At 37.7% G+C, this 13,386-nt stretch overlaps 1 protein-coding gene across 3 annotated transcripts in view; it reads left to right on the forward strand.

The window, feature by feature from the left end:
• The first annotated feature begins 455 nt into the window (after positions 1–455).
• LOC141389082 (organic cation transporter protein) overlaps positions 456–13,386 on the forward strand; it is an 83,631-nt gene continuing 70,700 nt past the window's right edge. Inside the window, exons 1-2 of one of the 3 annotated variants that reach the window (XM_073960140.1) lie at positions 456–963; positions 6,027–6,699. In XM_073960140.1, coding sequence (XP_073816241.1) covers positions 6,573–6,699 — 127 coding nt within the window. In that variant the 5' untranslated portion in view covers positions 456–963; positions 6,027–6,572. The remainder of the gene's footprint in view (positions 964–6,026; positions 6,700–13,386) is intronic. The other 2 variants (XM_073960133.1, XM_073960159.1) reach the window with 2 other exon arrangements.

Here is a 13,386-nt window from a genome sequence, read left to right on the forward strand (position 1 = left end):
CTATGCACAAACATACATGCTTACATAGTCATACACAGCCAGCTATCCATCCAACCATCTATCCACCTATCGTCCATGCGGCTGTATATGATCGTACTCTGGGAACAATGCCCACAAATAAAAAAACACAAACAAGCGCATATGTACGTACGAGTACGTACCTCGTCTATGGCACTCTGATCGTAACAGAAACCAAATTCAAAGGCTGTCCAACTAAACGCAAAACAGAACAAAAAAAATGTTCTCATTTGCCTAGCATGGACACACTTACTCACAGCTATGGGACAGGCGTTTTGGGCCATTTAATAAATTGCCTGGTGAAGCTTAGAATGCGGCCGGCTACTTTGTTGACGTTCATTTCTCAAGCTTCAAGTCAAGTGAAAATGTGCAAAAAAAAAAAAAAATAAATAAACTGAAAGAAAAACAAACAAAAACGAGGGGACACATCGCAAATCGCAACACAACACACCGATATCAGTTAAGGTCTACAGTTTTTCTGCTCAGTCTCGAATCTTCAAACAACGGTTACGGACGTTCCATATCACTGCACAGCACTCGTCGCGCTATAGAACACAGAATAAAACAATATTTTGGTGGACCGCAAGTTGGACGAAGAAAAAAACAAAAACCAAAGTTTCGCATTTAATACAACTTGCTCTAGGGCATCGGTGGTGGCAGTGGCGATCGATCGCACAAATTGTTGCACTGACAACACAAATCGATGACAAAAAAATTAAGAAAACTAAATCAAGTGAAACGCTGATCAGAAAGCAATCAATTAAATTCACCTAGAGAAAAGATACCTCCAAATGCAATGACAACAGCATTGAAAAGAAGAATTAAAAAAGTGAGAAGAATATCAAAACAAAAAGAAGCGTGACGAATCAATTTATCTTCGATCTAATAATCCGATCTAATAATCCGTCAATGTGCATTGATCGGTCAATGTAGAACCTATTCAAAGTATGATCATGCCAATGAGAAATGCTGAGATGTAGAGCGTTTATACATCGAACTGACAGAGATTTATCATAGCTGGAAGGGCTTAAAGATCAAACAGATTGTTTTAAAAATTGATTTCTCGTAAATGCTTGATGTGCAGCAGTGTTTTTTATGAGTTTGTTTATTAAAGTGGATTGACAATAGTGATGGAATAGTATTTTTATGATAGGTTTGAAAGAAATTATGTAGACATGAGAAAAACTACATCAAACAGTTATTCGAAGTATATTCAATTAAAAATTTTGAAGAAACATCTGATCTGCAAAATACATTTGGAGGAAATGTGAAATGGTGGTGGACCTACCAAAATTTAAGAATCACTATCTGAGTTATAGGATTTCGGTCCTAAAAATCCCGCCAGCAGAAAGTTAAAAAAATATAGTAGGAAATTATAAATGCATATAAAGAACATATCTTCACCTGAAATGCCGTGTTTGGTGCGTCAAATATTTGAGGATTCTGAAGATATTGCTTGAGCCGCAAGCCCAACCGAAATGAGACTAAAGAAAATGTTCTAGAGAATTCACGGTGCTCTTGAAACAATTTTAAATGGAAGGTGCTTACACCTTTGAAGTTTTTGCGGATTCTGAAACTACAATGTTCATAGATGAGAAAAAACAAAAAAAAATCGCCGGAGCGCTTTTTAAATAAATCGCGATTTAAGTTGACATATTTAGGGGTTGTTTAGGTTTCCACGATTTTACTTAGAAACCGCAAGTCCTATCAACATGGGACTAAAGAAAATATTGTAGCTATGAAAATTCTGTACAAGATCGACCTTTATGATATTTTCGTAGGTTTTACCATTTTTCAGATATTGAAGTTCAAATTGGGACAATGCATTGACTGTATCGCCCCCTTATAAAACAATGACATGAAGGGTGCGCCTTAACTAACTTTTGATGAAAACCGCTTACGCAGGGGAAGTTTTTGTGAATTCTGAAACAGAAATGTTCATAGATGAAAAAAATCCAAAAACAAGAAAAAATCGCTATAGGGATTTTTAAATAAATCGCGGTCAAAATTCACATTTTTAGGTGTTTTTTTTTTAGGTTTTCACGATTTTGCTTGGAAACCGCAAGTCCAATCGAAATGGAGCTAAAGAAAATGTTGTAGCTGTGAAAATTCTCTAGAGGATTGACCTTTATCATTTGTTGCCAGCTTGTACCATTTTGGAGATAAAGAAGCTCAGTTTACATTTTTAGGTTTTTTTGTTAGGGTTTCGCGATTTTGCTTGAAACCGGTAAGTCTTATCGATGTGGGACCTAAGAAAATCTTAAAGCTGTGAAAATTCTCTACAAGACTGTCTTAAGTAACTTATCCTAAGTTGTACCATTTTTTTAGATATATAAGTTTAAGGTGGGAATTTGCAGTCATGACATTGTTTTATAAGGGGCGATACAGAATTGAATTGAATTTGAATTGTCCCAATTTGAACTTCTATATTTTAAAAACGGTAAAACCGACGATAATACCATAATTGTCAATCTTGTAGAGAATTTTCATGGCTACAACATTTTCTTTAGTACCATTTTGATAGGACTTGCGGTTTCTAAGCAAAATCGTGGAAACCTAAACAACCCCTAAAAATGTCAACTTAAATCGCGATTTATTTAAAAAGCGCTCCGGCGATTTTTTTTGTTTTTTGATTTTTCTTATCTATGAACATTGTAGTTTCAGAATCCGCAAAAACTTCCAAGGTGTAAGCACCTTCCATTTAAAATTGTTTCAACAGCACCGTGAATTTTCACTGCTACAACAATTTCATTAGTCCCATTTCGATAGGTCTTGCGGTTTCCAATCAAAATACTGAAAAACTTAAAAAACCATAAAAATGTGACCTTTGACCGCGATTTATTTGACCCTTCGTTGGACACATATATTGTTTGTCACCTTAGCAACACATGCGTCTGGCCAGACCCACATAATTATTTATATTTATACTCTCAGCCTTTAGGCTAGAAAGGATATACACACTTTGATACGACCAAAAATGTGCCTCATCGAAATAATGGTTTTAGACCCCAAGTATGTTTGTACGATATCGATCTAGCAATGTTCGTCCGTCTGTCTGGCTCGCTGGTGCGCACGATTACTCTCGAACGGATCAATCGATTTGGTTCAAATTTTGGGTATCGAAGATGGGCCATATCGGTCCACTCCTCCAGGTACCTCGCCCACAAAAGTTCAAAAATGTTCGGAAAAATTGTCCGCACGATAACTATTCATAGACTATCCATAGACTAATAAAGAAAAAAATTATTTCCTAGAGACTTGTATTAGGTCCGAATATGTACTACATCGGATCACACCTACGTGTACACCCTACCCAAAGTTTGGAAAAAATGCACACGTCTTGGATCATTCTGAATTTTGTTGCAACATGTAGTTTTTTGCGACCCTTTCCATCCTGGAAAATTTTCCCAACAGCTAAAAAACCTACAGATGTATTGTGTTAACTTTTTTCTTCGGGTACGTGGCTGAGGGTATATATCTGTCGGCTCAGCTGACTGATACTTTCTTACTAGTTGTAGTAAATTTTATTAACATTTTCATACAAAAAATCGTGGAATATTTTTAAAAATCCCTCAGACGATTTTTTTGTTTTTTTTTTTTTGATTTTTCTCATCTGTGAACATTGTACTTAGTTAGTTCAGGCGCACCGTGACAGACGAATATGGATTTGTATTAAAGCTCAATTGTTGCGGAGAAGTACCTCTAGGATTGTAGTCGAAGTAGTCCACTTAGGAAGTGCGCCTACAGTCATTTCAGTTGGTCACCGTATAATTTAGAGCTTTTCTACCATTATGTCAGCAAGCCTGGACTTGCTCTCACTTGCTCACAAAGAGTACATTCGGTAAAAACTTCCAAAGAATACTCGTAAAGACTTTAAACTGCACTTAAAGAAAAGTTGAGAACTTTTGTGAGGAGGTAACCTAAGATATTATGAAATCCGAAGTTTGGATCAAATCGATTGCTGATTACAAATATGCCGCACGTACCATTTTATCAAAAAATGTTGAACTTTTATGGGAGAGATACTGGAAGAAGTGGATCAATAAGAACCATCTTCGAACTTGTCTATGATTCGCAGAAATATTACGATATCCAAATTTGAACCAATGCAGTATTCTGTTGGAATGTTGTTCTACAAACCAGCCACTACACATGGCTGATGTAGGGGCTTTTTGCAGCTTTCGTGCCATTTTCTCAGGAAGTATGGACCTGCCTAAAAAAAGAACCGCTGTAAGGCCCGAGAACAACCTGTTGCAAAGAAAAATAAAAATGATTAGAGATTCCCAAAATTTCGTGTGAGACGAACTCTGATTTAACCTGATCTATGGGCCAACTCGGTAAAGGCCTTCGAGAGTTATCGTGCGCACCATTTTAGCGAAAAATTTTGAACTTTTTGGGAGAGGTAGCCAAAAAAGTGGACCAATATGGTCCACCTTCGAACTTAAACTAAGTTTGGACAACATATTACGAAGGCCACGACCGAATTGGTTGATCCGAGCTCCAACCACTACACATGGTACCATGGGGGTTGTTTACAGCTCTCGGTCTATTTTCTCAAGAAGTATGGACTTGACCCCGAAAAACGTGTATCGTCATAATGGGGGCAGCGAATACGAGAGCGTGGGATGTACCCAAAGGAGTGGATATAGTCCATATTGGAACCTCATATATGTCTTATAGGAATTTCACCTTGTGCAAAGTATGGACCAATTCGGTTACTCCCTTCAAGAGTTATCGTGCGTACAACTTTTCCGATTTCTTTGTTTTTACTTTTGGTTGGGAAGTACCCAAGGAGTGGACCGACATGGCTCATCTTCGAACATAAACTAAGTTTGCACAAAATATTACGAAAGCCAAATTTTGGACAAAATCAGTTCATCCGTTTGAGAGTTTTCGTGCGCCCCAGCCAGCCAAACACACAGACGGACGGACATTGCTAAATCGACTCCAAATTGTCTGAAAAGGATTTCGTCCAAACATACTTGGTTCTAAAACCATTATTCCTATGAGGCACATTTTGCTCGTATGAAAGTGTATATGAGGAAAAGTCAATTTTTTTTTAATATTCCATTTGAAAAAAAAAATTAAAAAAAATTTTTGAAGCTACGTGAAAGATTTTTGGTATTTCAAATCTGTTCTAGTTTTGGTTATTGCGCGCAAAAGTTATAGCGTCTTCAATTCTGTTTATAAGACAAAATCTTATTAAAACGCTATTTATTTATATTGAGAAATATTGTTAATTTATGGCTTCCTACATACTACATGTTTACTGAGGTCCCAAAACTTTAAGAAAAAAATTGTAAATATTCGCAGAAATTAAGAAAGAATTCAAAAAATTGATGGTTTGCAACTTGTTTTAATAAAATTCAAGATTTTTATTCATCTTTAAAATTAAAATTCTAGCTTTTTGTTCATCCTTCAACTTTGTTCAAGAACACTTCAGTTGGTCCAGCTATAATCATATTTTATGCGTACTGTAATAGTGCAAACCTTGGATCCAGCAATATTAATTTTTTTTGACTTTCACTCATATACCGTCGTTAGCTAAATGCTGAGGGTATAAAACCAGTTTTGATTTTTTTGAGTTACGTCTTTGGGCATTTCAGGCATTTCTGATAAATCATACCTCGACAATCAAAAAAACATCAAGTTATAGTTTTAAACCATCGGTACCCTGAAGTCGTATTGTTCTTAAATCGAAAACCTCAGACTCTTGGCATTATCTCTTGATTTTATATAGAGGTTTTAGAACGTTTCAGATACATTAAGATGGTACGATAGTGGACACATGCCCGCCCTTTACACAGAAGCTTGATGGTTTATTAGCTGATAAGAACACCACAGTTTTTGAATATTTCGGTTATGAAAACTTTTCCTACTATCTGGATAGGATATTTGACCTATATCAATAAGCTAAACAAATCGAGCGCCCTCGTTTCTTCGGACATGTTCTTAAGAACTAATATTAATATTATTGTTAATATGTAATTTACTTTTTTATAATACAGTTAAACCATCCTTATATGAGAACCGCACATGAATTCCAATCGCAATTAAAATAAATCGTTATCAATTTCAATTCCCGTGCTAAAAATACTTGTAAACATATCACAAAGACGTATTGAAAGTGACCCAGTGCACAAATCAAAATAACAAACACATACATACATATAGAGCACATGGTCAAATGTGATTGCGTATAAAAAAGAAAAATCAACTAAACGACAGCCACAACGACTCAAACATTCACCGCAAAGGAACACGTCACACAACGTCACTCTTTCAAATTGTAAAAATAACAATTAAAAAGGAACATGAAAACCAAAATAAAAACAAACTTAATTGTGTGTTAATCATTCATGAATAAGAAAGAACGTGGTTCGTTTTGGCTGATAACAACGGGTGTTTTCTGAATGTCAGGAGAGCTCACAACTTAACATACGAGTGTACATGTGCTCATTTGAAATAAAAAAACTACCAGCTTTTGTTTGGCATTGAAAAAGTGTTACTTTGTTGGCGTCACATAAATTCACATTTGGAGCAGGACAACAAAAATGGCAGGAAATAGAAATAAAGGACGCCACAGTGACAATGTCAATGAGGAAGAAGTCCTTGAACTCTTGAGCGGATCAACGGCAAAAACCCCATTTCACACAGCCCACCTGGAGAGAATGATAACAGGTAATTGCCACAGAAACATGTAGTTTATTACAATTTACAATTTGATTAACTTTTTAAGGTTACTCCTTTGGAAAAGATACATTATGTAGGTAGTTGACATCATTTCTATTCAAGAAAATATCACCAGAAGAAGAAAATTCTTGGAACTGAAAATTTCATTCATTTCTCACAAATAAATTATTCAGCAGTTTCCTTAAAACACTTGTACGCATTCATATTTAGATACCACTATGGCCGGCATAAGAATTCTGTTTTTGTTTTTTGTTGTTGTATGTTTGTGGTACATGTGGCTACAAGTGAATGAATGAATGGCACATTGTAAACATCTCCATTGCCACTTAAATTCAATTTAATCAATTACATGAACTAGCAGCAGAGTCAACCTCATCATCATCATCGCCGTCGTCGTCGTCGTTTTTACAACTAAATCCACAGAAAGACACAAATTCATCATAAATAATGCTAACAACAATAACAATAATCCATTTGAGGCAATAATGCGGTCAGCGACTGGGTTTGTTGAGGACTCCCACCCTCATTTGTTTACACAGATCGTCCATGAGTAATTGAGTAATGTGACACATTAAAAAAAGAGGAAAAAGGGGTCTCATGACCAGCGAAAAATGTGCGTGTGTATGTGATTGATATTCGAATATCACAATGTGTTACAATGTAAACTAGGGTCAGACATAGGAACATACTTTAGGGAGCTTACTGTAGTTGTGTGTGTGTGGACTTGGTTAAATTTGTCATTCCTTTTGTAACATCGCGCAATATTCCCCTGAGACACTTTAAACAAAATTGTTCTTTTATTTGCAAAACAAAAAAAAAAAAAAAACATTTCTCTCATACCAAATTTTATGTTAGTTCAACGAAATGGCTTCTCATCTTTCTTGCCGAGGCTGAATGACAGATTAAATATAGTGCGGCACCACCTGTAGTAAAGATTACAGGGTTGAGATACCCAAAAGCTTTACATAAGTACGGATAGTGTCATAAAACAAAAATAGTACATATCGACGCCTCCAAATAATAGTATGCTAAGTCGACTTAGCATGTTTTTAAGTTCTTTACATTTTTATATTTAACGTCCTTTAACTTAAATTCGGTCAAATTTTGGTAATGATTGGACAATCCGAACAGAAGTTATTAACAAATATTTACTTAGCATAGTACTGAAGGTCACAGAAATTTCCAAACTTTTAGAGCTTGTCCTGCAAAACTCGCTTTTCCGAATTAGCAAACTATTATTTGGAAGTGTGGAACGTCCTTTAACTTAAATTCTGTCTAATTTTGGTAATGATCGGTCAATCTGAACAGAAGTTATAAACAAATATTGAAATAGCATAGTACTGAAGTTCAAAAAAATTTCCAAACTTTGAGAGCTTCTCCTGCAAAACTCACTTTTTAGACTTAGCATACTATTATTTGGAGGTGTTGATATTTGATCTTTGTACCAAAACATCATAATGGCGTATACTTAACGAATATGTGTTGATCATACGTATACAATTGTATGGTATGCCTTGTGGCAACACCACCGATTACGGTTAGTTGGTATTGTTTGAGTGATCATGTTATTATTAGCAAAGACATCAGTAAACAACATTATGGAACATACGAAGTATCTGTGAAAGGTTCTTAAAGGTCAAAATAGCAAAACACTTTAGAAAATATTCGATTTTTGTACTTTTTCCGATTTTGATCCATAGATACCAAACCGTCTAAAATTTAATAATACAGTCAACTACAACATTTAAGCGTTCTATCTCAATTATTGCGGACGCTAGAGTGATTACAACAGTTGGACAGACAGACATGGCTAGATCGTCTTAGAATTTTATTCTGGGTCGCAAATGATTAGTTCGATGTGTTACAAACAGAAGAACAAACTTAGTATACCCTCCATACTATGGTGGAGGACATATCAAGGTAGAAAGTATTAATCACCTGTTCTGACGAAGATATACCCTCAGCCTCTGAAAAAAGAAAGAAAGACAATAATGATACAAAAATATGTTGATTTTGCATCAAAATGTTTTGTAAGAGGTAGTTTACACTAGCAATCAATGTCATATGTACCTAAATAAAAACATACTATATCTACCCACACAATGTGGAGACGTAATTTCACTGCATTTTTGCTGGTGGAGTCGCAAATATTAAATAGTGTGAGGAAAATCCCCAATATTGCACACATTAGCGACTGTATACTTACTTACTTAGCTGGCCCATTACAGAACATTTGTTCCATAGGCCGAACTAAGAAAATATCTCCATTCCTCTCTATTTGTTGCTTCGCACTCTTGAATACCGCCCCTTTTCATCTCATCATCCACTTGTTTGCGCCATCTATTCCTTGGCTTGCCAATTCTGCGTGCACCGCCAAGCGGTCCGTATTTATACGCCTTTTTGGCGGGTTCATCATCGCTCATTCTTATGATATGGCCTAGCCAACGCAATCGCTGCATCTCGATACGTTTAACAATATTGATGTCGTTGTATAGCAGATACAGCTCGTGGTTCATGCGACGTCGAGATTCACCGTCAACGCAGATTGGTCCGTAGATCTTTCGAAGAAATTTTCTCTCAAACACACCAAGCACTGCCATGTCTGCTTGCGCAAGTACCCAGGCTTCGGAGCCATACATCAGCGCGGGTAGTATCAGTGTTTTGTAGAGCGTTTTTTTTTTGTTTGACGAGATGTGGCTTTGTTTTTAAACTGCTTACTTAAACCAAAGTAGCATCTGTTGGCCAATACAATTCTTCTTTTTATTTCACAACTGATGTCGTTTGTTGTGTTTACGGAGGTGCCGAGGTAGACGAAGTCTTTTACTACCTCAATATTATAGAAACCAACTTCCACAGTCGGTCCGAGCTCAATGGACGCATTGAGCGTCGACACCATCAACTTGGTCTTCTCACCGTTTACCGCCAGACCCACTTTAGAAGATTCTCCTTCGACCTTTATAAAGGTATCAGTTACTTCTTTTACTGATCGGCCCATGATGTCTATATCATCAGCATAAGCAAGTAACATGTGACTATTGGTGTAGATTGTGCCACTTCTTTTGACGTTTGCCTCTCGTATAACCTTTTCTAGCAGGATGTTGAAGAGATCACACGAAAGGCTGTCTCCTTGTCTGAAACCTATTTTGGTACCAAACTCTTCGGAGAGGTTCTTTCCTATTTTAACTGAGGACCTCGTGTCAGTTAAAGTCATTTTACAAAGCCGGATGAGCTTTGCGGGGATACCAAATTCAGACATGGCCTGGAATACATTTGAACGCAGCGGGCTGTCGAAGGCTGCTTTATAATCGACAAAAATATGGTAGGTGTCGATCTGCATCGCTTGGGTCTTCTCCAGAATTTGCCGCAGGGTAAATATCAATGGTCAATTGTGGACTTGCCAGGTCTAAAGCCGCATTGGTATGGTCCAATTATCTCGTTGACCATAGGCTTTAGTCGTTCGCCCAATATCCCTGACACCATCTTGTAGGCAATAGGGAGTAGACTTATGCCCCTATAGTTAGAGCATACAGTCTTATTTCCCTTCTTGTGGACGGGGCACAGGATACTCAGGTTCCAATCGTCGGGTACTCGTTCTTCCTGCCAGATGGTGCTAACTAGCTGATGAATACAGCTTATCAGCGTGTCGCCTCCGGTTTTGAACTGCTCGGCTGGTAAGCCATCGGCTCCTGCTGCCTTATTATTCTTCAGCCGATTTATTGCTGTCTTTGCTGGTCTCTACAGGAGGATGGGCCTGTACCAAAACCATCAGTTTGATGCTTGACTCTTTGGTAGAAATTTCGGACTTCATTCTGGCTCCAGTACATCTCGATTTTTTCACACTCCCGCTTTTCCATCTCTCTCTTTCCTGCGGAAAAGACGTTTCTCCTCTCTCCTTTTCTCCCTGTATCTCTCTAGTGCGCTACGCGTTGCTACGGATTGTAAAGTAGCCCATATGCCGCATTTTTCTCTTCGGTGGCAGCACGACACTCCTGATCATACCATGGATTCCTTGGTGGAGGTCTCTGGTATCCAAGAATGGATTTTGCGGCTGTTAGCATGGAGTGGGCAATGCTTTGCCATTGCGCTGATATGTTAACGGGATGAGGAGTGCTTTGATTAAGCAATTGGGCTAGTTGAGTGGAATATGCTGTGGCTATCTGCTGTGATTGCAGCTTACCAATGTCTAACTTTCGTGTTGTGTCTGTTCGTACTTTGTTTGCTACGTTTAAGCGGGTGCGTACCTTTGCTGCAACAAGGTAGTGGTCCGAATCAATGTTTGCGCCTCGGAACGATCGTACATCCAACACGCTCGATGAATGTCTTCCATCTTTCCAAACATGATCAATTTGATTACTTGTTCGTTGATCTGGAGACAGCCAGGTGCCCTTATGAATATCGAGATGATTAAATCTGGTACTGCTAACTACCATGTTTTTTTGCAGCTGCAGAGTCTATTAGCCTCATACCATTGTCAGATGTTTCACTGTGGAGACTGAATTTCCCGACTGTTGGGCCAAAGATATTCTCCTTTCCAATTTTGGCATTAAAATCGCCTAGAATGATTTTAATGTCATGGACAGGGCAACGGTCATATGTTTCTTCTAAGCGCTCGTAAAACATATCTTTGGTCTGTTCGCACTTTTCTTCAGTGGGAGCATGAGCGCAAATAAAGCTGATGTTGAAGAATTGAGATTTTATTCGAATTGCAGCAAGTCTTTCATTCACTGGGGTGAAGCTTGATACCAGATGTTTTAGCCTCCGACTAACTACGAATCCGCAACCAAACTCATGCTTTACGTCATGGCAGCTATAATACAGTGCGTCACCTTTAGGTGTTGTTGTGACGCCTTTCCCAATCCATCGTATTTCCTGTATGGCAGTAAAGGTGAGAACACAATGGATTTTTGTTGCTTATTTTTTCCGCCTAGCTTCAAAGCGCAAAAGTGAAATTGTAATGTTTTCAATAGGACAGACCACAACGAAGCAAGGCTTCAATCCACAAAGTTGAAAATTGTTGAACTTTTGAATTCTTCGCCTGGCTTCATTTTTGACATTTCGTTTCGACATTCAATTTTAAATAAACACGTGTTCAATATGAAAAATAGAATTTGGCTGTAATTTTTATATTCGGTACTAATTATTTACGAACAATTCATATTAAAAAATTTAGTTTTTTTGATATATTGAAATAATTTTGTTTATAGCGCACATGAATTTTACGCTTCGATGTGTGATACCAAGAAATAAGCGGCCTAGTGAAGAAATAAGCCAAGCAGGAAAATTAAATTAATATCGGCCTTGTACTTTTCAAGAACGTCTGCCAATGCGAAGACTGCACCTTCTCTATAAAGAGTGCGAACATTCCAGGTGCAGATTCGCAGATCATGGTCCTTAAAACGTTTGCGGGGTTCGTCAACTTTAGAGGGGTTTGTTTTTCTTTTCTTTCGTTTTTTCATAGTAGGCTGTTTTTTCTAGGGGAGGGTTACTAACCCGACGCCCAAACCCAAGTTTTTAAAGTTCTCATGGGTGAACGCGCGGCACATGTTAGCTCACTACCTTTAACGGGTGTTAAAGGCAGTTCCCCAGGTGACACCATGGGGAGGTCAGTGTCCACTTGAGATGAAAGAGGGACCAAGATAAATCATGGAATTTGCCATGTTAAAACGGGTGAGGAGCGTTCCTTGGTATCTTCCATCCCCTACGTCACCCTATGTGGTGTTATTTATACTAAATTGTGATTTTTGTGCTTGATTTTAAATTTTTTTTTTTGCCTCAAACAAATCGTAAATAATTATTTCATCGATTTTCCATAAATTAGTTTTTGTGGTTGCCGGCTTTCGAAGCTGTTTGTGTCAAACAACAATTAACACCTTGAACAAATTTAACCATTAAATTTCCACTCCACAAGTGTGACAATTTTCTATGTAATGAGTGTAGGAGAGTGGGTGTGCGCCGTTTTTTAGCTGTTAACACCAAAACAAAGAGTGAGCATTGTAATACACCTGTTCAGTTTGCTTCCACCTCAACATCCAAGCAACCAAACAATCACACACCCATCCACCCACCTAACACTGTCTTTTATTGTCAAAAATAAGACATTAACATTTTCCCATCACATGTTTCGTGACGTTCCGTTGTACACAGTGATGTGCCTACTTGTTCGTTGGTACGTTCGTTCGTTTGTATTTTTATTGCTGCTCGGTGTGTTGTGTGCTGCTTTGTGCTCTGTGACACGTTCGTTTGCATCGTTGAATAGCAAAAGCCGGCATTCTCAAAAAAAGCAAACAACGGACGTGGCGCTAATCAGCAGGAATTCCGATATGCAACAGCTAAACAAATTCAATTAGAACATTGTCACAATGAATTGGCTTATCACACCAACAGGGGCCAAACATGCACACACAGTAAGTCATACACACACAGGCACAGAAGCATATTGCTTTGGTCGAATCATTCATGGACATCCGTTTTAACGAAGATGACTTTTTCTGGTCGAAGAGAATGTTTGTTTGGCATCATTGATGTCTTGTATTTAAGAGAAATGTGCGTGTATTTGTGTGTTGGGCAAATTGTTTTGGCTTCAATCTCTTTGTTTGCAACCGCCTGTTGTTCTACCAACTCAAAGAGTGTTTTATGATTTTTCTTTTGCTCTTATTTGTTTGGCGTGAAGGAAAT

Source organism: Musca autumnalis, unplaced genomic scaffold (genome assembly GCF_047663935.1).
Source record: "Musca autumnalis isolate F117 unplaced genomic scaffold, ASM4766393v1 scaffold_1, whole genome shotgun sequence".
Lineage (NCBI taxonomy): Eukaryota > Metazoa > Arthropoda > Insecta > Diptera > Muscidae > Musca > Musca autumnalis.